Source organism: Musca autumnalis, unplaced genomic scaffold, assembly GCF_047663935.1.
Source record: "Musca autumnalis isolate F117 unplaced genomic scaffold, ASM4766393v1 scaffold_2, whole genome shotgun sequence".
In the NCBI taxonomy this organism is placed as follows: domain Eukaryota; kingdom Metazoa; phylum Arthropoda; class Insecta; order Diptera; family Muscidae; genus Musca; species Musca autumnalis.
This window is the reverse complement of record NW_027411755.1, coordinates 255,221,230-255,245,166: the sequence shown is the minus strand read 5'-3', so window position 1 is coordinate 255,245,166 and position 23,937 is coordinate 255,221,230. Positions and strand designations below refer to the sequence as shown.

The 23,937-nt window shown below is 34.7% G+C and overlaps 1 protein-coding gene across 1 annotated transcript in view; it reads right to left on the bottom strand.

The window, feature by feature from the left end:
* Wnt4 (Wnt oncogene analog 4) overlaps positions 1 to 23,546 on the bottom strand; it is a 143,995-nt gene extending 120,449 nt beyond the window's left edge. The window contains exon 1 of the mRNA XM_073966412.1: positions 20,867 to 23,546. Within this exon, the coding sequence (XP_073822513.1) occupies positions 20,867 to 21,537 (671 nt within the window). The 5' untranslated portion in view covers positions 21,538 to 23,546. The remainder of the gene's footprint in view (positions 1 to 20,866) is intronic.
* Positions 23,547 to 23,937: the final 391 nt, after the last annotated feature.

Sequence of the window (23,937 nt, the reverse complement as noted above, 5' to 3'; positions counted from 1 at the left end):
CAAACACTTATCCTAGACTCATCATTGGCATCATCAGCCAGCATACGAATCTCGGAATAGCAACACTGACATTAAGTTTGGCAATTTTTTTGGCCAGAAGACCGACCTCCTTAGAGAGCGAGTGAGCGAAATGAAGATTTTTTATTAAACAATTTGAACCGGGGAAAAAACTTTAGCCATAAATGTTAAGACAATAGACAAACATAAAAGTTGAAAATTATAAAATTTAACGATAAAGCAAAGTTTTTCACAATTGACTAACTGACTGACTAGCTGGCTGGTTGGTTGGTAGCTTGCTTGGTTAGTACTTTGCGCCGAAAATAATGCTAAATTGTTAAGCTATAACCATTAAATGCAGAGATATGAAAGCAAACATAACAGCAATCTAACCAGGGACCAAGCAAAGCTTTTTATTTTCGTTCTCTTGGCAAATTTGCCTGCTGGACATACACGCTTCAATACTCAAGAAAGTTTTCAACATTTCTAAGAATTTAATAGAGAAAATAGCACTGCAGGGAAATTCTTGGCCAAAAAATTTGTAGTGTGGGAAGAGATATCAATATTTGTGCGTGTGTGTATGTTTTTTTGCAAATATTTTAAATTTGTCTAATAAGTTTTTTTCTGCAGTAGATTAAGAGTAGAAATTCGTTATCCCTTAAAGACTTCATCAATATTGGAATTTACTATTTTCTACTCAATTGAAATTTTTAATAAGTAGTCTAATAATATTCAATGTCTAATTGAAATTCCATAATAGAAGGAGGGGGGTATTTCGTGACATTTTTAAATATTTCAAATAACCTCAATGTTTAATAAGACTTAAAGTCCATCCTGTGGTATGAATTTCATAAAAAATCTTTTTTCACAGTTTTGTAGTGCACTTTGTGATGTTGAACTCGACTGTTAAGTTTTGGTAATTCGAACGAAAATTGTTATTGCACTTGGCGCCATCTATATCTGAAATTGAATGTAACAAGGTAGGTGTTTGAACAATTTTGTGAGCATGTTTGTAGGCGGAATAATTATATAACATATAGATGGAATATTTTTCGAGGGATTTTTTGTAGGCATAATATCTTTAAAAGGGTTCTATATAGACCCAGAAGATCATTCAAGGTTCTTTTATTGAAGGAAGATTTTTTCAAGAGGTTTGTTGTAGACAGAAAATCGATATAAAGACACTAAAATGCCAGAATGCTTCCCAAAACATCTTCTATAGACCTTTCCAAGGGCATTCTTAACACAAAATATTTTTCAAGAAGTCTTTTGTGGGTAGAAGCCTTCTAAAAGCCTTTCATAGCTCACGGAAGACATTTCAAAAGGCCTTTTATTGAAAAGATATTTCAGGTGGTATTCTATAGGCACCAATGACATTTCAAATGATCTTTTATGGCCAGTAGACTTTTTCAGACTCTTGAAATTGTCTACTATTGACAGAATAATTTTCGAGAGATCTTATATGGGAATATTACCCCAAAAAAGGTCCTATAAAGACAGAGAAGATGTTTCAAAAGTTAAAGGTTATTTATATTATAGCCTTTTGCAGGGTTAACCTTCTTTATGATGACTTATTTGAAATATAAGCAATGGAAATTACATTTGAAACCCAGTGGGGTTGTTAAATCCGGTTATATATTATCTTATAGACAGAAGATTTTTCAAAAGGTTTTCTATAGACAGAAAATGTGTGAATATCCTAAAAACCAGAAGACTATCCCAAAGGTCTCCTATAGACCTATTCAAGGGCATTCTAGAGACACAATATTTTTGGAGAAATCTTTTTTGGATAGAATACTTCTAAGAAGCCTTTCATAGCACACAGAAGACCTTTCAAAAGGTCTTTTATTGACAATAGACATTTCAGGAGGTATTCTATAGGCAGAAGAAATTCTATACAATTCTAAAGACATTCATAGACAAAGACCTTTCAAAAAGTCTTCTATAGAAAGACTATTCTTCGAAAGATCTTCTAAGCGAAAAAGCCATAAGACTTTCCCAAAGGTCTCCTATAGACCTATTCAAGGGGATTCTAGAGACACAATATTTTTTGGAGAAATCTTTTTTTGGTAGAATACTTCTAAGAAGCCTTTCATAGCACACATAAGACCTTTCAAAAGGTCTTTTATTGATAATAGACATTTCAAGAGGTATTCTATAGGCAGAAGAAATTCTATAGAATTCTAAGGACTTCATAGACAAAGACCTTTTAAAAGGTCATCTATAGAAAGACTATTTTTCGAAAGATCTTCTAAGGGAATAATACCCTTAAAAATAAAAAAAACCTATTTGGACAGAGGAGATATTTCAAAAGTTATTTTCTAGATTCCTTCCTTCGTTTCTAGATTCCTTCAACTGGCAGAACACCTTCCAAAAGGACTTCCATTGAGACGGAAGACATTCCAAAAGGTCTTCTATAAACAATGACAACTTTTCAAGCTATCTTCCAGAGATAATATAAATAGTAAACTATAAAAAATACAATATAAAATATGAAATATAAATATAATAAATATAATATGTAAAATCTTTATAAATAAAAATCAAATGTCGTTCGTTGGTACTGGCATCAGTTGATAACGGCTGGACCAATTTGGATAACTCTTTTTGTGAAATGTTCGCCATAACCCGACCTAGGCTTTTATGCAAAAAAAACTTGACCACGCCCAACTTTTTAAATTTTCAATTTTAATCTGGTAATGGCATCAGTTTAGAACTGCTGGACTAATTTGGATAACTCTTTTTGTGAAATGTTCGCCATAACCCGATCTAGGTTTTTATGCAAAGAAAATTTGACAACGCCTACTTTTTACAATTTTCAATTTTTTTTTTCTACAAAAACTACTGAACTGATAATCCTGAAATTGTCAGGGAATGTACAGGGCGGCCCCCGGTGAAAATAGGCTACATATTTTGTTGAATTACGGAGGGGTCGGGGTGCTTCCCCTATGCCCTATTTAAAGAAAAAATGCTATATTTAAAATAACTATGAATGTATCGGTTTGGAAATTAATTTGCGAGACAATTGTGGCTACGTCTCCGACCTTACCTACTTTTTTAGGACCTAAAGGCTTGACCACGCCCACTTTTTAAAATATGTTACATCTACAAAACTACTGATTCGATTTTCCGAAATTTTCATGGAGTTTACAGGGATGACCTTCTGTGAAAATAGGATGCATTTTTTCATGTATTTCGAAGGGAGGAGGGGGGGGGGGGGTACTTCCCTTTGCCATATTTAAATAACGCCATATTGTTATAAATAAAAACAAGTTAAAAAGTATCAGTCGGCTTTGCCGACAGAGATATACCCTCAGCCTGTGTGGATTGAAATAGGTTTTTTTGCAAAAAAAAACTTATGTATTTTGGGGGGTTTTCAAAATTTTAGGCGTATGAACCGACAAAAATATGGGTCAGATTAAAGCTTAAAAATTTGCGGGGATACCGATAGATAGGGAGGTACCGGAAGGAGTGGACCTATAAGCACCACCTTCGAATTCCATATAATATTCGAAGAAATATTACGATATCCAAAGTGTAGACGAACGTAGTATTCGAGCTCTCCAGCCACTACCTATTGTGCCATAGAGGTTTTTTTACAACTTTCGGGCTGTTTTCTCAAGAAGTATAGACTTGCCACTGAAAAAACTTTTACTATCGTAAGTGAGGCAGTGAATGCAAGTTGCTTCAACAAAAATCAAAGTTATTTGATAGCTGGTCTTAAAGTGAATTTATCCAAAATTTTGTGTGGGAGGTACCCGAAAGAGTGGACAAATATAGTCCATATTCGAACCTGATCTATATCTGGTAGATATATTAGGATGTGTAAAGTATGGACCAAATCGGTCACTCCCATCAAGAGTTATAGTGAGAAAAAAATTTCCGAACATTTTTGAACTTTTGTGGGGGAGGTACCTGAATAAGTGTACCGGTAGGGCTTATCTTCGAGCTTAAACTAAGTTTGCACAAAATATTAAAAAGGTCACATTTTGGACTGAATCGGCAGATCCGTTCGAGAGTTATCTTGCGCTCCAACCACTACATACGGTGTCATAGGGCTTTTTTGTACCTTTCAGGCTATTTTCTCAGGAAGTATGGACTTGCCCCTGATGAAACTTGTACCGTCGTATGAGGGGAAGTGAATACAAGCTGCTACAACAAACATCAAAGCGATCTGAAAGCAGGTCCTAAACTGAACATTTCCGGAAATTTGTGTGGGAGGTACCCGAAGGAGTGGGACGATTAAATCCATATTGGAACATCATCTAAGTCTGGTAGAAATTTCACGATGTGCAAAGTATGGACCAAATCGGTTACTTCCTTCAAGAGTTATCGTGCCCACAAATTTTCCGAACATTTGGAACATTTCGAACTTAAACTAAGAAGAATATTGCGAAAGCCAAATTTTGGACCAAATCGGTTCATCCGTTCGAGAGTTATCGTGCACACCAGCCAGCCAGACAGACAGACGGATGGACATTGCTAAATCAACTCCAAATTGTTTGAAACACATTTCGTCCAAACATACTTGGGGTCTAAAACCATTATTTCGATGAGGCACATTTTGCCCGTATGAAAGTGTATAAAAATGAAATGACGTCAGAACCCAACTTAGGTTTTTATGGAAAGAAAATTTTACCACTCCCACTTATTATAATTATACCCTACACCAGTATGTGGGGAGGGTATTATAAGTTGGTTTGGCCAAAAGGTTTGTAACGCATCGAAATAATGGTCGTAAACCCATACATATACATATATACCAACATGAATGTCTCGACGAGCTGGGTCGATGTAGCTATGTGTGTCCGTCCGTCTGTCCCTCTAAACCTTGTAATCACGCTAGAGGTCGCAATTTTGATCGGATCGTCACCAAATTTTGGGTGTTGATGAGGGTCCCGGAGGGGATAATATTCAGGAATGGACAAAAACTTATTTGGAGAAAAGGTCAACGTTTTATTTCAAAGCCAATAGCTCTGTTTATTAAAGAGGTATATCAAAAGCAAAACCTGGCAGGGAAAGTAGAAAATATCACCTTTACAACTATGTAAAGTAGGCTGTCGTAGGTGGTCAAACAACAGAGACATCGCAATAGTTGGTAATGCATTCCATTTTCCGATTTTTTGTAATCACGCAATTTTGATCGGATCGTCACGAAGTTCTTTGGGAGTTGATGCGGGTCCCACAGAGGATGAAGCCTCTTAAGTTTAGTTATGGTCGGATAATATTCAGGAGTCAGACTAAGCAAAAAGATTATGTGGAGTAAAGCCAACGTTTTTTTTCTTATGCGAATATCTCCGCTTCTGGTAGGAGTATTCCAAAAGGAAGAAGAAAACATCTCCTTTATATTAATGTAAAGTAAGTGGGCAAACAACCGAGATATCGCAAAAATCAGTAATATATCCAATTTTTAAATTTTTTGTAATCACGCTAAGGTTCGAATTTTGATCGGATAGTCACGAAATACTTGCGGTTGATGGGGGCCCCACAGAGGAAGAAACCTATTGATTTTGGTGATAGTCGGATAATATTTAGGGGTCTTTGTGAATATATCGGCTTCTAGTAGGGATATTCCAACGGCAAACCTGTCAATGGAAGAAGAAAATATTATCTTTACATTGGTTGGCGAAGGTGGTCAAACAAGGGAGATACCACAATAGTCGGTAATGCATCCAATTCTTACATTTTTTGCAATCACGCTACAGGTCGTAATTTTGATCGGATGGTCACGAAATTTTGGTTGCTTTGGGGGTCCCAGAGAGAAAGAGGCATATTATGTTTGGTTGTAGTCGGATTATATTCCCTAACATAAATGTTAACTAGTGAAAAGCTTATACACTGGGGTAGTGGTGTAGGGTATCACATGGTCGGCCCCATCCCGACTATAGCCTTTGCTCACTTGTTTTTAATATGATTTTTTTTGCAAAAACAATTGAACCGATTTTTGTGAAATTGCCAGGGAATGCACTGGGATGGCCCCCGAAAACAACCTACATATTTTATTGATGTCCAGAGTGGGTGGGGTACCTCCCCTATGCGATATTTAAAAAACGCTATATTAGAAAAAATTACGCATGTATCGCTCTAAAAATGTACGGATTAATCTACTACAATTTAGGTACTTTTCTGGGGCCTAAACGGACTATGTACCCTAGGTACATATTTGTAGCCAAAATACCGGACCACTGCCACTTTTTTAAATATGTTATATCTTGAAAACTGATGACAACGCCCACTCTTTTCAATAAGTTATTTTTCCAAAACTACTGAATCTAATTTCATGCAATTTTCAGAAAATGTTCAGGAATATCCAATAGTCCAAATACTATATATTTGTAGACGAATTTCGGGAGCCTATTGTTTTAAAATGGCTATATTTGCTAAACTTATGAGTGCATTGGCTTGCAAATTAATTTTCGAGACAACGGTTCTTGGTGCCCGAAGTCCCGATCACGATCAGATGTTACGTATGTTATATCTCGAAAACTAACGAACCGATTTTCATGACATTTTGTGTAATGATCGGTGGTACATGTAGGCATGAATTTTGAAGGTGGCACGGTATCTCCCCTATTAAGAAAAACGACATATTTACAAATTTCTTTAAATGGTGAAGTTCAACGGTCCATTAGCCAAGAAAAACTAAAAACATATAAGTCTCAATAAGCGGGAGAATTCAACTTAACCATATTTTTAACTTTTATTATTAGATCGCTTTAGGACGATAATAAATCCTAAACAGCATCAATGGCCGAAAAATCCGACAAAGTCCGTAAGAGAAAAGAAAGGTTGCAGACAAATTATGTTGATAAATTTAAAATCCTCAATGAATCACTCGATTTGACAATGGACCCGAAGAAATGAGGTAGAAAATACCTATTTTTGAATTGTAAAGCATAAACTCCATAAAAAGTTGCCAATTGAACGCAATACGACGGGCCAGCAACGCGGATCCGGGTCTTCTGGTATAAAATGTAAAACATAAAATATTAAATATAAAATATACAATATAAAATCGATCGGACAACTCTTTTCCTTATAAAATTCAAAATGTTATTCCATGTTTGTTTTGAAATCGGCTGTTTATGATACCTACTCCACAAATGTCGGAGCTTCCAAAATTACGTTTAGGGATTTGTTCATATGTATGTATTTCTTGTAGAACTAAATTTATGTATAAGAAAGTCTTCTATCATTTCGATGATATTTGGCTCCAATTCAATTATATGGTACCTACTTTTAATTTTCGAGTCCGAACGGCATGTCTTAGGGCACCAATTGCAGATTTTTGGATCAAATAAAAATAAAATATATATTTTTTTTGACACCCCAATGTACATTCATCTGCCATCACTAGTATTCGAGTATCTCAAACAATGAGAATTTTTTCACGATTACAAAACTGCCAAGTTTTTTATTTTCAAATCTATTCTATGGACTGGCAAAATCGATTGATCTTTATTTCCAATGTTTTATGATGAGAATCGTTCACAGGCTGTCTTATTTGTGTTGATGTTTTGTGGCAGCGATGCACAGTGCTTGGATTTGTATTATTGTCCCTTGAGATTGGTAGCCCTGCAGACCACTTTTGCCTTTGTAAGGTGGCCTTAAAAGCTGGGCGGTCCGCATAGCACGGTTTCAGCTAGGTCATACTTAGTGCTAATAGCCCTATCCTTTTGGAAATTTCCAATATATTACCACTGTTTTTGTATGATTTTCACGCACTGTGTTTCATGCTAAACAAACTAAAAATCCAATGTGTACCACAGAAGCCCAGTAACACCACCAGCAACAAAAATTAGATATTCCAAAATGGAAAAAATAATAATCAAAAAAGCCAAAGAAACAAAAAACTATGGCAAAACAAAACTGTTGAAAAGGCAAAGACAATAAACAATAAAAACAAAACACCAACAGCAACAACAACTCAGTTCCTTTCCTTCATTCATGTACATTGTGGTGGCAATGGATGGCCAAGTCATAAGCCAGTGTGTGGGGTATTTTGATGGGAGAGGAAGTTTCTTAGGAAATTTAAACCGATATTATATCAAACGAAAACAACAACAACAAAAAGCCCAAGAAACTGTTCAAATCAGCATAAATTGCATCAATAATAATTGATATTGTCTTTGACGCTTGGAGATCACATTGGCATTCAAAGAGCCACAATGCTGATTGCTGCCTATGGCTAATGCCAGAGGCGGGTTTCAAACAACATATGGATGTGGATATTAAGTTTTCCAATTATAGATATCGATCAATAGGCAATTTTCAAATTACAAAAAATTGTTATGCCAAACAATTGGGTTGGAAATGAAAAGTCATAGGATTTGTCAAAGGAAAAACTGAATAACAACCAATATTGGTGTGGACAACTTCATTAGTTCCATTTAGGCAGGCACCTGAAAGACATGATTTCCTCAACATTCTCTGTATCGAATTAAAAATCAATTATAAATTACCGTTATGTTATTTGCGCTAACAAAACAACTACTCATCAATGTCTACGCCCACCTTAACAACAATAAAAAACCTTATTTAGTACTTATCTCCTAGGGTGTGTAGCGTAAAATTTACACTAATTAACAAAATTCTATGCACTCCTCTTCCATGATCTTTTTGTTCCATTTCAACTGCTCAGTTATTGTGCATTAGAAGGAAGCACCCACCGTTCTCTTAGCGAATTTCCGTAAATTGTAAAATTATCAGTCAAAGTCTGATGGCTTATCAGTGCAATGGAATCTTTTCATCTTTGCTTCTACCTCCTCACAAATACCGTTTTGCAGGCATTTCATTTGAAAGGAGTCGCTTAGCATTTCGGACTATTCATTGTTTCTTTTGTAGCTGTCTTGTGTTTAGAGTATGAATTTTTGGTATTGAATGTCGTTCAGAGGAGTATCGTTGTTGTTATTTTGTCCTCACCGTCATAATGTCGTTGTATGTGGTGCAGCCGCAGCAGCAGCTACGAGAACAGTCACTGCCTGCCTGTCTGTAGTTTATGTGTCTGAGGCGTATCAATTTAAATCAAGTCAATGTCTTTTGTGTGCGATTTTCTTTCGTTTCTTTAGTTTGTTGTAAAGTCAATGGATATTGTACGTCCGTCCGTCTGTCCGTCCATCTATACATTGCAAATACTCTTGTGCATCTGTGTGCAAGTGTTTTGCAAATAATAACCATTGAATGTTATGGTTATGGCATTCTTTTGCAACTTCTGCTTCAAATTTTCAGTTTTGAGTATCGTCGGACTTCTTGTATTCCTGTCGTTTTTTGTTTGCATTTATAAATACTTTGCGAAAGTTGTAAGCCAAAAACATGAAAAGAATCTGGCCAAAAATTCTTTAATCTCCACACAAACATAAACACAAGCACACACTCACACAAAAGAATGTTACTAATTTTCGTTAATGCATATTTGGTCCTCTCTGTGCTAAAGATTAACAGTTTTTGATGGGAATATTAGCTACCTATTCAAGCTAAAGATGCCACCTTTACATTTAAGTCAGTAATACGATAATCGATTTAAAGACAAATTCAGTGCCAGGACTCTTCATAGAAAAGTCACCTGAACTGAGTTTGGAAAGTTCATAGCCGATAGTACCACTTTACAGGAAGAGCATTCGAATGGGAAAGTGGTCCTAACAACATCCTTTATAGAACTTTATCGGAGATGAATCTTTCTTTGCCAAAGTTCATCGGAGATGTATTTTTCTTTAGAAAAGTTCATCGCAGGTTAACTTTCTTATAGAAAAGTTAATCAGTGATGACTTTTCTTATTGAAAAGTTTTTCGGAGATGGACCTTCCCTTAGAAAATGTCATCGAAGAAGAATTTTCGTCTAAAAACGTTTATTGGAAATTAATTTTGCTTTTGAAAAGTTCAACGAAGATGACATTTTCTTTAGAAAAGTTCATCGGAGATGACTTTTCCTATATAGAAAAGTTCATCGGAGATGACTTTTCCTATATAGAAAAGTTCATCGGAGATGACTTTTCCTATATAGAAAAGTTCATCGGAGATGACTTTTCCTATATAGAAAAGTTCATCGGAGATGACTTTTCCTATATAGAAAAGTTCATCGGAGATGACTTTTCCTATATAGAAAAGTTCATCGGAGATGACTTTTCCTATATAGAAAAGTTCATCGGAGATGACTTTTCCTATATAGAAAAGTTCATCGGAGATGACTTTTCCTATATAGAAAAGTTCATCGGAGATGACTTTTCCTATATAGAAAAGTTCATCGGAGATGACTTTTCCTATATAGAAAAGTTCATCGGAGATGACTTTTCCTATATAGAAAAGTTCATCGGAGATGACTTTTCCTATATAGAAAAGTTCATCGGAGATGACTTTTCCTATATAGAAAAGTTCATCGGAGATGACTTTTCCTATATAGAAAAGTTCATCGGAGATGACTTTTCCTATATAGAAAAGTTCATCGGAGATGACTTTTCCTATATAGAAAAGTTCATCGGAGATGACTTTTCCTATATAGAAAAGTTCATCGGAGATGACTTTTCCTATATAGAAAAGTTCATCGGAGATGACTTTTCCTATATAGAAAAGTTCATCGGAGATGACTTTTCCTATATAGAAAAGTTCATCGGAGATGACTTTTCCTATATAGAAAAGTTCATCGGAGATGACTTTTCCTATATAGAAAAGTTCATCGGAGATGACTTTTCCTATATAGAAAAGTTCATCGGAGATGACTTTTCCTATATAGAAAAGTTCATCGGAGATGACTTTTCCTATATAGAAAAGTTCATCGGAGATGACTTTTCCTATATAGAAAAGTTCATCGGAGATGACTTTTCCTATATAGAAAAGTTCATCGGAGATGACTTTTCCTATATAGAAAAGTTCATCGGAGATGACTTTTCCTATATAGAAAAGTTCATCGGAGATGACTTTTCCTATATAGAAAAGTTCATCGGAGATGACTTTTCCTATATAGAAAAGTTCATCGGAGATGACTTTTCCTATATAGAAAAGTTCATCGGAGATGACTTTTCCTATATAGAAAAGTTCATCGGAGATGACTTTTCCTATATAGAAAAGTTCATCGGAGATGACTTTTCCTATATAGAAAAGTTCATCGGAGATGACTTTTCCTATATAGAAAAGTTCATCGGAGATGACTTTTCCTATATAGAAAAGTTCATCGGAGATGACTTTTCCTATATAGAAAAGTTCATCGGAGATGACTTTTCCTATATAGAAAATTTCATCGGAGATGACTTTTCCTATATAGAAAATTTCATCGGAGATGACTTTTCCTATATAGAAAAGTTCATCGGAGATGACTTTTCCTATATAGAAAATTTCATCGGAGATGACTTTTCCTATATAGAAAAGTTCATCGGAGATGACTTTTCCTATATAGAAAATTTCATCGGAGATGACTTTTCCTATATAGAAAAGTTCATCGGAGATGACTTTTCCTATAAACATGTAGATCGATGAAGAATTTTTTAATGGAAGAGTTCATCGATGATAATTTTTCCAATGGAAATTATCATTGATTTAAAAAAAATTCTAAATGATTGAAAACATATTTTTTAAAAAATTCACGATTATTGAAAAAATATTTTTTAAAAAATTCACGATTATTGAAAAAATATTCACGATTATTGAAAAAATATTTTTTAAAAAATTCAGGATTATCGAAAAAATATTTTTTTAAAAATCCATGATTATTGATTTTTTTTTAAATACACGATTATTGATTTTTTTTTAAATACACGATTATTGATTTTTTTAAATACATTGAAAAAAAATTTAAAAAAAATCCACGATAATTGAAAAAATATTTTTTAAAAAATCCACGATTATTGAAAAAATATTTTTTAAAAAATTCACGATAATTGAAAACATATTTTTTAAAAAATTCACGATAATTGATAAAATATTTTTTAAAAAATTCACGATTATTGAAAAAATATTTTTTAAAAAAATTCACTATAATTGAAAAAATATTTTTAAAAAATCCACGATTATTGAAAATTTTTTTTTAAATCCTCGATTATAGAAAAAATTATTTTTAAAAAATCCACGAGTATAGAAAAAATTATTTTTAAAAAATCCACGAGTATAGAACAAATTATTTGTAAAAAAATCCACGATTATTGAAAAAATAATTTTTAGAAAAATCCACGATTATTGAATAAATGAGTTTTTTTAATCCACAAAAAATATTCTTTAATAAAAATCCAAGGTTATTGAAAAAAATATTTTTAAAAAAATCCACGATTATTAAAAACGATATTTTTAAAAAAATCCAAGATTATTAAAAATGATATTTTATAAAAAATGCATAATTTTTTTTAAATCCACGATTATTGATTTTTATTAAATCCACGATTATTGATTTTTATTAAATCCACGATTAATGAAAAAAAAATTTAACAAATCCACGATTATTGAAAAATATTGGTTAAAAAATTCCACGATTATTGAAAGAATATTTTTGAAAAAATACACGATCATTGAATTTTTTTTAAATACACGATTATTGATTTTTTTTTAAATACACGATAATTGAAAAAAAATTAAAAAAAAAATCCACGATGATTGAAAAAATAATATTTTTATAAAAACTCCACGATTATTGAAAATTATTTTTTTAAAAATCCACGAATTTTTAATTTATTTATTTATTTTTTTTTAAACACGATTATTTAAAAATTATTTTCTATAGGACTATAGGAAAAGTCATCCCCAATGAAATTTTCTATAAAAAATAAATTTAATAAGATATGTAATTTTTTTGTTTTCATTCCTTCTTTTGCTTTCACATCTCTAATATCTCATCTAGATACTGTATGTCTCTTGTGTGTTTGTTGTATGCATTGTGGCATTTTCCTTTGAAAATCAACAAAATTCACTTTATAAAATTAAGATGATTTTGTGCATATGATTCAATTGATGACGATGATGATGGCTGGAAGCAGTGTGCACCATAATATGGAACCGTAATACACAAACGAATGAATGCTGCTGATTCAGAATTCAAGATAACAGTATATTTGCAACACACAAAGGAAACATTGTCAATATGATGGAATAATTTAGTTTTGCCCGAATCGAATGTGTGCCCAAAAGACTCTTTTGGCAATGTAAAATTTAATCCTATTTTTTGCGATTGACTTCTTTGTCAGATTTTCGAGATACTAGAGTGATGACACATACTGACTGACTGACTGAGTTCGTCTGTCTGCCAAGGAAAACCTTTCAAAATATCCATATGAATTATTAATCCCAAAGCATTTGTTAATAATTATGGCATATTGCAGTAATTGAAGCAGCGAGAGGCGGTAATGTTGGGTGACACGCTCAATTGACAAACTGCCGGCTATAAAAAATGTGATTTCATTTTTTTCCTTGTTGTTGTTTGTTGCCCAGAATGCTTAAAGTTATCGATATAAAGTTGTGAAAGTTAGCAATTTGTGCGTTTTTCTCGCTTTCTTGTTCGGGGTGGTGGCGGTGGTGATGTTTAATTGTAATCATCTTTCAACCTTATTTCATTCATAGCATGTCCTTAGAGGCCTGTGCAGAAATTGTGTCTAACGTCCATCCACCCCAAATAGAAAATCTCTAGCTTTCTCTGTGCCATGCCATGCCATTCATGTTTATGCATCCAACCGCAATGGATACCTGTGCGTAAGTCGTAAAGAGGACAATGAATGCGGAAAAATAACTATGCGCTGCGTTGGAAGAAGTTGAACACCATTATCTCTTCTTCTTCACAGTTTTGGTGGCTGTTGTTGTTGATGTAGTTGTTGTTGTTATTGTTGCTGCTGTTTGTTTGTTACCATTGTAATATGTAAATTATGTGCACTTTTCATATTAAATAAAAACCAAGAACAGAAACAGCAACCACAACCAATGACAAGCAAATTACCACAAGCAACAACTACTCCGCCCCCAACATGGGTCACAACCGCATGATAATAACACAACAAAAAATCGCACTTGTTGTTGCTGTTGTTTGATTACATCTGGATGGATGGTCGCCCATGGATGGGAAGTTAGTATATGAAATCAAAAATAAGTAAAATATGGACTTATTTGTAATGAATTTTAATACATATTTTTAAATTTAATTAATCAAAGCAAATTTGATCATTGTGTGTTTGTTGTTCACAAATATTCCTCAATTTGTTTCATGGAATATTTGACAATATTTGTCATTACCCCAAAACCCGAAATTATTTTACATAATCCATCCCTGAATTATTAAGAGTTAGCCAGCCTCAGTGTTTTGCCTTCCTGCTAATATGTATGTCCGTATGTGCGGGGGTGAGAGTGATTAACGATAGATGCTGCAAGATGATGATTTGTTCGCTTTAGTGTAACAGAAAGAGAACACAAGAGTTTTGAAAAAAAAAATCATCAACATGTCCATTGTTGAATTTTGGTAGGTATTGTTTGGTGTTGAATTTACGAGTAGAGCTTCTGCTGCGGTTTTAACGTAATTTTTTGTGTGATTTTGAATAATCGTTGTAATAAAAATGCAACTTCAACAGCAGCAACAACATAGACGAAGTGCTAAAATAAAAAAAAAAATTGGAACTCAAAACGCATAAACCAAATTCCCCAAAGAGTATAAATTATTATTTTTTTGTGTGGCATTGTTATGGCTTGTGCCACGACGATATCATCACCATCAACGAACGCACTTTGAACTTGAGGAGGAAGGGTGTGATGCGGGGGACAAGGATAATTTTATGTTGTAACGGAAATATAACATTCATTACAATGGATAATAACAAAATTAATGTGTTTGTTTCAAACACAAATTACAAATATTTTCAGGATAATCATAAAAAATCTGAATAAGAATTTTTGTTGACTTTTGTTTTATTATTATGTCTTGCAGGTCATAAATGTCTTGACATCCCACAGAGCATTCAAATGGATTTTAATTAGAATTTACAATTATCCACTTTAAGGAGGAGCTATCTTATTCACGCATTTCTCAGTTTTTTAGGGTGGCGTAACCTGCAGTTGAAAGTTTGTAAAAAACTGTAAAAGCTGTTTCAAATTTAATTTAACTTTAAAATGTAATACATATATTAAAAGATTTGATATTGGCCTAAATATCGTCATTATAAAATCCATCAATATGACACGGCGACATTTCATTTGGTTGCTCAAATACAATTATACAGGAGAGAAGTTTGGCTGCACCGTACTGGTTTTGAAATCTAAAAGATTTTTTTAAGTTTAATCAAGTAACAGTATTTTTAACAATATTCCGATATAAAAAATGGGGCTATGCAATATCACGGATATATCATAAAAAAATTGTATAAAGGGATCCAAAATGGCCCCAAAATTTGGTTGAACATTTTAAAATATCATATATCGGGTGGAACCGTTATAATGTAACGATATCGAAATATGGACCTGCATGGTTAATTCCTGGAGTTTTTACTCACCGAAACACAATACCAGAAATTTCAGATTAATGGCATTAGTTTATTCAATTTTATAGTGTTAATTCCAGTGGGTGCCACCGTGGTGCAATGGTATACACACCCGCCTTGCACGCTGAAGGTCGTGGGTTCCATTCCCAGGACAGGCAACATCAACAATTTTAACGGTGGGAAAAACCCCTCAGTAATGTTGGCGACATTTCCTGAGTATTTCAGCCATGTAAAACTTCTGTACAAGTGGTGCCTTAAGACACGCCGTTCGGACTCGGCAAAAAACAGTAGGTCCCATATCACTGAGCTAATATAAATCGGGGTGCACTCATTGATATGAGAGAAGTCTCCCTTGTCCCGTATGGGATGTTTGTGGAACAATTATTATTATAATATTAATTCCAGTATAAAATATACATTATGAAGAGTCCGGGAAATGAATAGACTTTCTCTAAGAAAAGCGGTCGTCCATTGGAATTCATATCCTCTGTTTGGTAGTCAGATATATCCCCTAAATTAATTCAAAATCCTATTCCTTATGGACAAAAAGCAGTGACAAAAATTTTAACACTTTTCAATAACTGAACATTGCATCAGAGTTACATCAGACAAGGCTGCATACAAAGGCGTAATCACCAAGCAGCAGAAAAGCTACCCAAAACTCCATTTCAAACGCTGATATATACAGGCAACTTAATAAAACACCAGGATCCTCTGAGAGGCTTTTATAACACAGTATCGTAATTCACATCCCTCTGTTTGGGAGCCAGATAGACTCCCAAATTAATAAATAATCGTATTTCTGATGGAGAAAGAGAGAAACGCTAACACTTTTTAATAGCTCAGAATTACATCAGAATTTGATCAGACATGTCTGCATAAATTTTCACCTGCATCTGCATACTTGTTTTGATCATTTTTTTCAACTCAACAAAGGAGCAGGAACCAATGGTCTCTTTGTCGAACTATTTAAAACAGAAGGTGACATAACCATAAAAAGTGTGTATCAACATAGTATATATGTAAATGCCTCGGAAAATATATTTCCTCTATCGTAAGTTGAGCAAGGAACGACCTTACGCCAGAGTACTGTGTGTAAGAACGTTGAGTTAGAAACAGTAATTGACATATTTATTATACGTCGGAAATGTATGTATATCATATATCTCACAGTTTCTTAGGCATAATTTCTGATGACGGACACATCCAACAAAAAATTTATGATTGTTTCTTTTTTCATGAAATCTAAGTGAGGTTGTTGTGAAACTTTAGGATCCCTTATCTCGACAAGGTACCAGAGGGAGTAGACCGATATAGACTAACGTCGAACTTGACCTATGTTTGGAAGCAATATTACAAAGTTCATGTTTAAGCCAAATTAGGTGCTCCCTTTCAGAGTTGTCATGCTTACAAAAAATTTTTTGTTTGCTGGGCCTCTGATTTTTAGAGTGTTATGTCTCTTGGAAGAACATCCCCCACAACAACAAACCGCTAAACAAGCATAGAAAGGACAATAATCCATTTTCAAATTTGATAAAGTTTGGAATAAATACTTTGCTGACAGATATATACCCTCAGCCTATGTATATTGAAACAATGTTTTCCCAAAAATCGTATGTATTTAGGGGGTTTTAAAAATTGTGGATGTTTGAACTGACAAAAATGTTGATTAGGATTAAAGATCAAAAATTTTGCGGAGGAGATCCTTAAAGGAATGGATCGACATTGACCATTAAGGGGATCTCCAGCAACTACATATGGGATTTTTACACCCTTCGGGCTGTTTGCTCAAGAAGTATGGAATTGCCCCTGAAAACAGATTTAACCATCGTAATTGAGGTATGGAATGCAAGTTGCTTCAACAAAAATCAATGTTATTCGATTGCAGGTCATAAAGTGAACTTATCCGAAATTTTGTGTGGGAGGTAGTACCGGATGGAGTGGACAAAAATAGACCATATTTGAACCTGATCTATATCTGGTAGATATATTAGGATGTGTAAAGTATGGACCAATTCGGCCACTCCCTTCAAGAGTTACCGTACGAAAAATTTTCCGACCATTTTTGAACTTTTGTGGGGGAGGTATCTGAAGGAGTGGACCGATATGGCTTATCTTCGAACTTAAACTATGTTTGGACAAAATATTACTAAGGCCAAATTTTGGACTGAATCGGCAGATCCATTCGAGAGTTATCTTGCGCTCCAGCCAACTCACACGGTGTCATAGGGTTTTTTTTTGCAACTTTGGGGCTATTTTCACAGGAAGTGTGAACTTGCCCTTATAAAACTTGTACCGTCGTATAGGGGACAGTGAATACAAGTTGCTAAAACAAAAATGAAGCGATTCAAGAGCAGGCCCTAAACTGAACTTATCCGAAATTTTGTGTGGGAGGTACCCGAAGGAGTGGACCGATTGAATCCATATTGGAAACTCATCTAAGTCTGGTAGACATTTCACGATTTGCAAAGTATGAACCAAATCGGTTACTTCCATCAAGAGTTATCGTACGTACAAATTTTCCGAACATTTTCGAACTTTTGTGAGGGAGGTACCGGAAGGAGTGGACCGATATAACCCATCTTCGAACTTAAACTAAGTTTGGACAAAATATTACGAAAGCCAAAATTTGGATCGAATCGATTGATCCGTTCGAGAGTTATCGTCCGCTCCAGCCAGCCAGACAGGCAGACAGACGGACGGACATTGCTCAATCGACTCCAAATTGTCTGAAACACATTTCGTCCAAACATACTTGGGGTCTAAAACCATTATTTCGATGAGGCACATTTTGCCCGTATGAATGTGTATATACCCTCGTTAGCATAAATGCTGAGGGTATAAAAATTAGACCAAATCGGTTACTCCTCTTTATCGCTGGATTTAGTGAATTTAGTTGGTGGTCATACGGTTGTCAGATAATTCAGGCCTCAGAAAGTATGTATGAACCAACCCACTGTTGTTGTAAGCAAATGTTGTTCGTTCGTTTTGTAATAATTTAGGTACTGATAGCTCATCCTCTATTGACGTAATTTTTCGTAGACATGTTCCATACATAGTTAAAAATAGATCGTTTAAAAATCAACCACTATATATTCTCAGTGTCAAAGAAATTTCAAAATTTGACAATTCCATTAAAACGAATAAATTTTATACAAAAAACAGGAGGTAACGAAAAGCCACGGAAGCGAAAGGATTGGACCAAACTTGTGTGATAAAAAGGAGTGTTCAAAGGGTACGAATGTTTCAAACCTGCTCATGAAGTTATACGCCATCTATACGTCAATATTTTGCAATATTTAATTTATTGTCTCATAAAGTTGATCTAATTAGCATACTTTTGGGCGGAATATGTTAGCGTTTAAATATCTATTACAGTGCCGATATGAACAGAACTCATGATCACTAGTAAACGTCCTATTGTAAATTAAAAATTGAGTAATAGAGAAAATCTATGGATTGAGAAATGATTCTACAAAGACACTATGTAACCAACCAGCATTTGGAAGACTGTTTTTTTTTTCAAAAATAACATTGCGGAGTCTTTTTGAAGTTCTTTGGTGATCAAAATCTGATTAAGTCATGATTAGAAAGGGACTCGAAAGTGATTCCCTCTAATTATTAAAAATACAATAACAAAATGTATGGCAAGCGCAAATAAATCATTGAAGCGTTAAATGTAACTATTATTTCTGTTATTAATTGTCAGAAAATGCGCTCATATTCCAGCTTTTTAATCGCGCAGTCGGATCAAAAAAAGACTTGAATTTGATTAAAAATTTCAAAAAATGCTGGCTGGGTAGTCTTTACGAAAAAAGAAAATGGCTTCAGAAATACTTCTTATCTGCTAATTTGCAATAATGTTCGTATAAATGGAAGTTATCAAACTTCCTTTTTGTCTAGCCAATCACGTCTGATATGACGAATAACCACCCACCATCGATCGTAACATAATTGGTTGGATATGTGGGACTTCGTTCGATATCACTTTCTTAATAGAAACTCCTTAGGTCATGATAACTCAATTATTAAAAAACTTTTATAAGTAATGATCTTTGTCCAACTAAGACAACAATGCATAAAACCCCTAAAGATGTTCGAGGAAAAGTCAAAAACGGTATATTAAAAAAAATCACGATATGGGCGGATATAGCGCAAAATTTTATGTTGGGCCTTATGACCAGGGTTTGTGCTGACATAACGGCTAAAATTGATTTGGGCCTTAGGTCAAGTCGTCCTTTTCCTATTTCGTGATTAAAGGGGTTTGATTGTATGTATATACAGGGCTATATCCGCAGGGATAGACTTCACCAGAGCCTTCGACTCAGTGTGGCATGACGGGATATTTTTCTGAAGGGGGTTGTCAACCACCGCGGTGCACCGTGTAGAAATGTGATGTTGTATGACCTAAAACTCGAACTCATTCATTAAATTTGGGAGACAGGCAGGCAGGCTAACAATTTATATTTAATAAAAACTCAATTTTATTTTATTAAGGAGTTACCGCCACTTGCACCTCAAAACATTGAAAATTTTTTATTTGGTTATTATTAAAGTAAAAGTATAATAGAATATGTGGAACAAATTTCAAGTCGATCAGAACAAAATTGACTGTGATATGAGCGCCTGAACCGATCTTCATATATTTTTGTAGGTTTATTATGTACATTAAAATCGTGTCTTGTTTTGTTCCAATTTTTAACTATAGCTTTGTTCCTTTACTTTTTTAATGGTAAAAGTGGTAAAAGAGAAAAGTGTCAAAATTGCTCAAAATTGCTCTCTCATGAACATTTCTACCAGAAAAGTAAAGGAACGGAAATATGGTATATCTGGTAGCAATATCAAAAGGAAACATAAAATGTCAAATTTCTTCTTTTATTTCGCAGTTTTTAATTTTGTTAGCGTTCGACTATTTCTTCTGTTTTTCGTTCATTTCTTTCTTCATTGTGAAATAATCGTCAAACAAATGTCGAAAAATCAGTTCTACTATTTTTTATCTGCAGAAATTTGTCTGGTAGCCTGTGGTAGAAGAGAAAGGCATATGTGCTATCTCTCCTCTCTCACTCTCTTAAAAATTTTTGCCAGTTTTAAAACTTTTTGGGGTTAAGGATCGCTTTGCAGGTTAAAAATGGTAACAAATGGTAAAAATGGTAACCTCGGGTAAGTAAAGGAACACAGCTTATTTCTGCCATTAAAAAAACACAATATTACACTATTGGGCGTTCAAATCTAGAATATACTCAAATTCATTGATATCATATTCTGTTCCAGAATCTGCAAAGAGCTACTAATTTGGACGTTTTCCCTATATTTTCCTCTTTACGTTTGAAAATTTTTAAATTTTGTTTTTTTTTTGTGCAAATCAATTCTAATCTATCAGTCAGTAAACTATAATATCTAATGGTGTTTCTTAAATAAAAATATGTCTATGGTACTTACTAATATTGTGAACCGCCAAGACTACTGCTAACACCGCCTTGTTGCATGCTATTCCCGTCCATATTTCCGCCACCCAAATAGGGGGGATTATAACGTCCGCCAGTATCGCTGTTCGTAATTCCTGGACGATGGCCAGGCACAATAATGCCTAAACTTGCCAAGCCGGCAAGGGCATGACCATGATGTCCACCTCCGCCACCCATTCCCATGCCGCCGCCTCCACCTCCTCCGCCATGAGAGCTCATAGAGCTACCACCCGAATGACCAATAATACCGCCAACACCACTGCTACCCATGGAGCTGAGGACACCACTTAGCGCGGGAGATAAACCATTCAAGCCGTTACCATTGGCATTTACATTCATGAGGGAATTGAGCAGGGAGCTATTGCCGGCCAATTGATTTAGATTTGTATTCGTTTGTTGTTGTTGTTGTTGCTGCTGTTGATGATTGTTGACTAGGCCTATATTTTGTCCCGATGTAAGAGTATTTGAACCCAAACCTCCTCCGCCGCCACCACCACCTCCGGGTCCATTGGGATTTTGTTGTGATTGTTGTAAGCCTCCAGAATTTGTTTGTGTTGATTGGGATAGGGAAATGTCATCACATGTTGAGAGTTGTAAGTGCCATAGGGCCAACAGGGCCATGGTTATGAACCACAAAAGATGCATTTTGTTGTGTTGTTTTTTATTTAATATAAATTAAATGAAATGTAGACTACTTTTTGGCTTTAAGTTGTGGCAATTGCTAAAGTCTAATTCTAGGCGTTTTGATTTTTGTTTTTCTTTTTTCTTTTTGTTCTAAGTACTGGGAAGCAAGTGGGGTTTATGTTTAAATAAATTATTAACACTAATTAAAATTATTGATTATTTTGTTATTATTAATTACTAAGTTTTGTGTATTTTTTAATAAATTAAATTATTTTGTTTTTATTTTTCTTTTGTTGAGAAAACACGAACGGAGTTTGAGATTTCCTTTGGATGTTTTGTTTTTAATGAATGGATTTTGGTGGGTTTTTGTTAATACTTGTTGTTATTGTTGTGTTGCTTGCTACTGTTTGTTGTTAAATAGTTTGACACATTTCTTGTTGGTTTATTACAATTGTTGGTGTTGTTGGGGATTTGTTGTTTTTAATTGCTTTAATGGCCTTATTCCTCGGAAGCCTGTTCTTATTTTTCAAAGATTGTTTCTTGTTTCTTTCACAAAAAAGTTCAGTTGTTGTGGTTATTGTTCTTTTTGTGAGTAAAACGTGTTGTTATTGTTTTCTGTGTTACCCAACTGCTGGACATCACTTCACCTCAATGCCGAGAGTATGCGAGCAGAAAAAAAGATCTGGAGGATCCGTTTTTTTAGATTTTTACCGCCATCCATGAAAAATACTTGCATGGATGTGTGTGAGTTAGAGTCCGTTTTTTGTTATTAGTGTTCGGCACTTGTTCACACAATGTTGTTGGCCAGCAGCGACGGCAGGCGGACAAATATGATCACTTTCATACATTCACACACACGTTCAGACAGGTAAGATGATCATCATCTTCATCGACTTCGGCATCATAGTCATTCACTTCTTTCTACACGATGTTATTTGGAAGAAAACTTGTCTTCCCTGTGTCTTCACAGTTTATTTCACTTCCAACGATTGTTGTCTTCTTGATGGTTGTTGTTGTTTTTGTTGTTGTTGCTGTATGTTACTTTTGATCGCTGGAAAAAGCCTTTAAAAGATCAAAAGGCCGACAAAATGCGCGCATTAACTCCACGAAAACGTTTAAACACCATACACCGCACAGCGATTAAAATAACCCAGCCAGTCATGCACACACTGACACACATATGAAAACTGACATAGACCACAAACAGACAGGCAGCTTCGGAAGGCTTGCCCTAAAACACGTTTATTTCCAATAATCGGGATTGTCCACCACCACAAGATTACCGCGGTGGTATTGTTTATATAGTAAGATGGTCTTTGGCAAAAAAAAAGCAATGGATCGATTGGCTGCCACAGACAAAAATAAACACTAACCGAAGCTGAACAAGAAGAAGACTTTTCTGCTTATATTTGGTTAATGATAGCACCACAATGGTCGCCGATGTGCAACCAGGTGATGTTTGTTATTGTTTTTTAAATGTCGTGTTTATCCGCGTTTATCGGAGTTCACTATTGGAGCAGCTAGACCACCACCATGCATTTTTGGGCCGGCAAATTGTTTTTGTGTTTTGTTTAATTTGAAGTTTTCAAAACCCGACCGACCACTATTTCAAATAACACCTCTCTTCAATCACTCAAACAAGACACAGGAAAACTCGGAATTGTATTTTTTAGCCCTTTTAAAAAGGGGGACCCGCACCACACACGAAATGCATTTAGCGTAATTTTGTTGTAATTGATAATAGTTTGATAAAATAGAACAACAACAAGAACACTAATTTTGATAAAAATTCAACTATTGTGGGAATTTTCTTTTGCTTCACAATTTTCAATTTTCTTTTCCTTCAAAGTTTAATTTCTTTTCTTATTTTCCACAATGTTATTTTCAAATTCAAAATTTCTTTTCAGTTACGCACTGTTTTTATTTTTGTTGCTATTTTTTGTTAAATTTTTCCTTTATTGAAAATTCAAATTCAATACCGTTCTATCTCACTGCATTAAAGACGTTCATCGCGTTTCATCGTTCGTACTCGACTGAATTTTTCGTATTGGTCTACCATCGTTTAGTAACACACCGCAGCAACTTCGGTTTTCGTTGTTACTTTACCATGGAACATCATTATCGCCTTCGTTGCCTTGCGACATGCAACATGTCGGCCATACACAACAAAACACAACCCCCAAACCATTTGTTAGCATAGTAAGCCGCCGCCAGACCGGCCAGCCATTGGTTTGATTGGTGTGTGGTGCCACCGTATTTGTTGCATGGGGAAAATACTGTTTGTTGTTTGCTCTTCGGTGTGCGTGTGTTTTTGTTTAACTCGCTGCTATTACTTCTTGTTGTTGTCTTGTTCTTGTTGACGTTTAACCCTGTTTTGCCAAGGTGCAACAATTGCGTGAATTTACTTTGACACATTGGGAG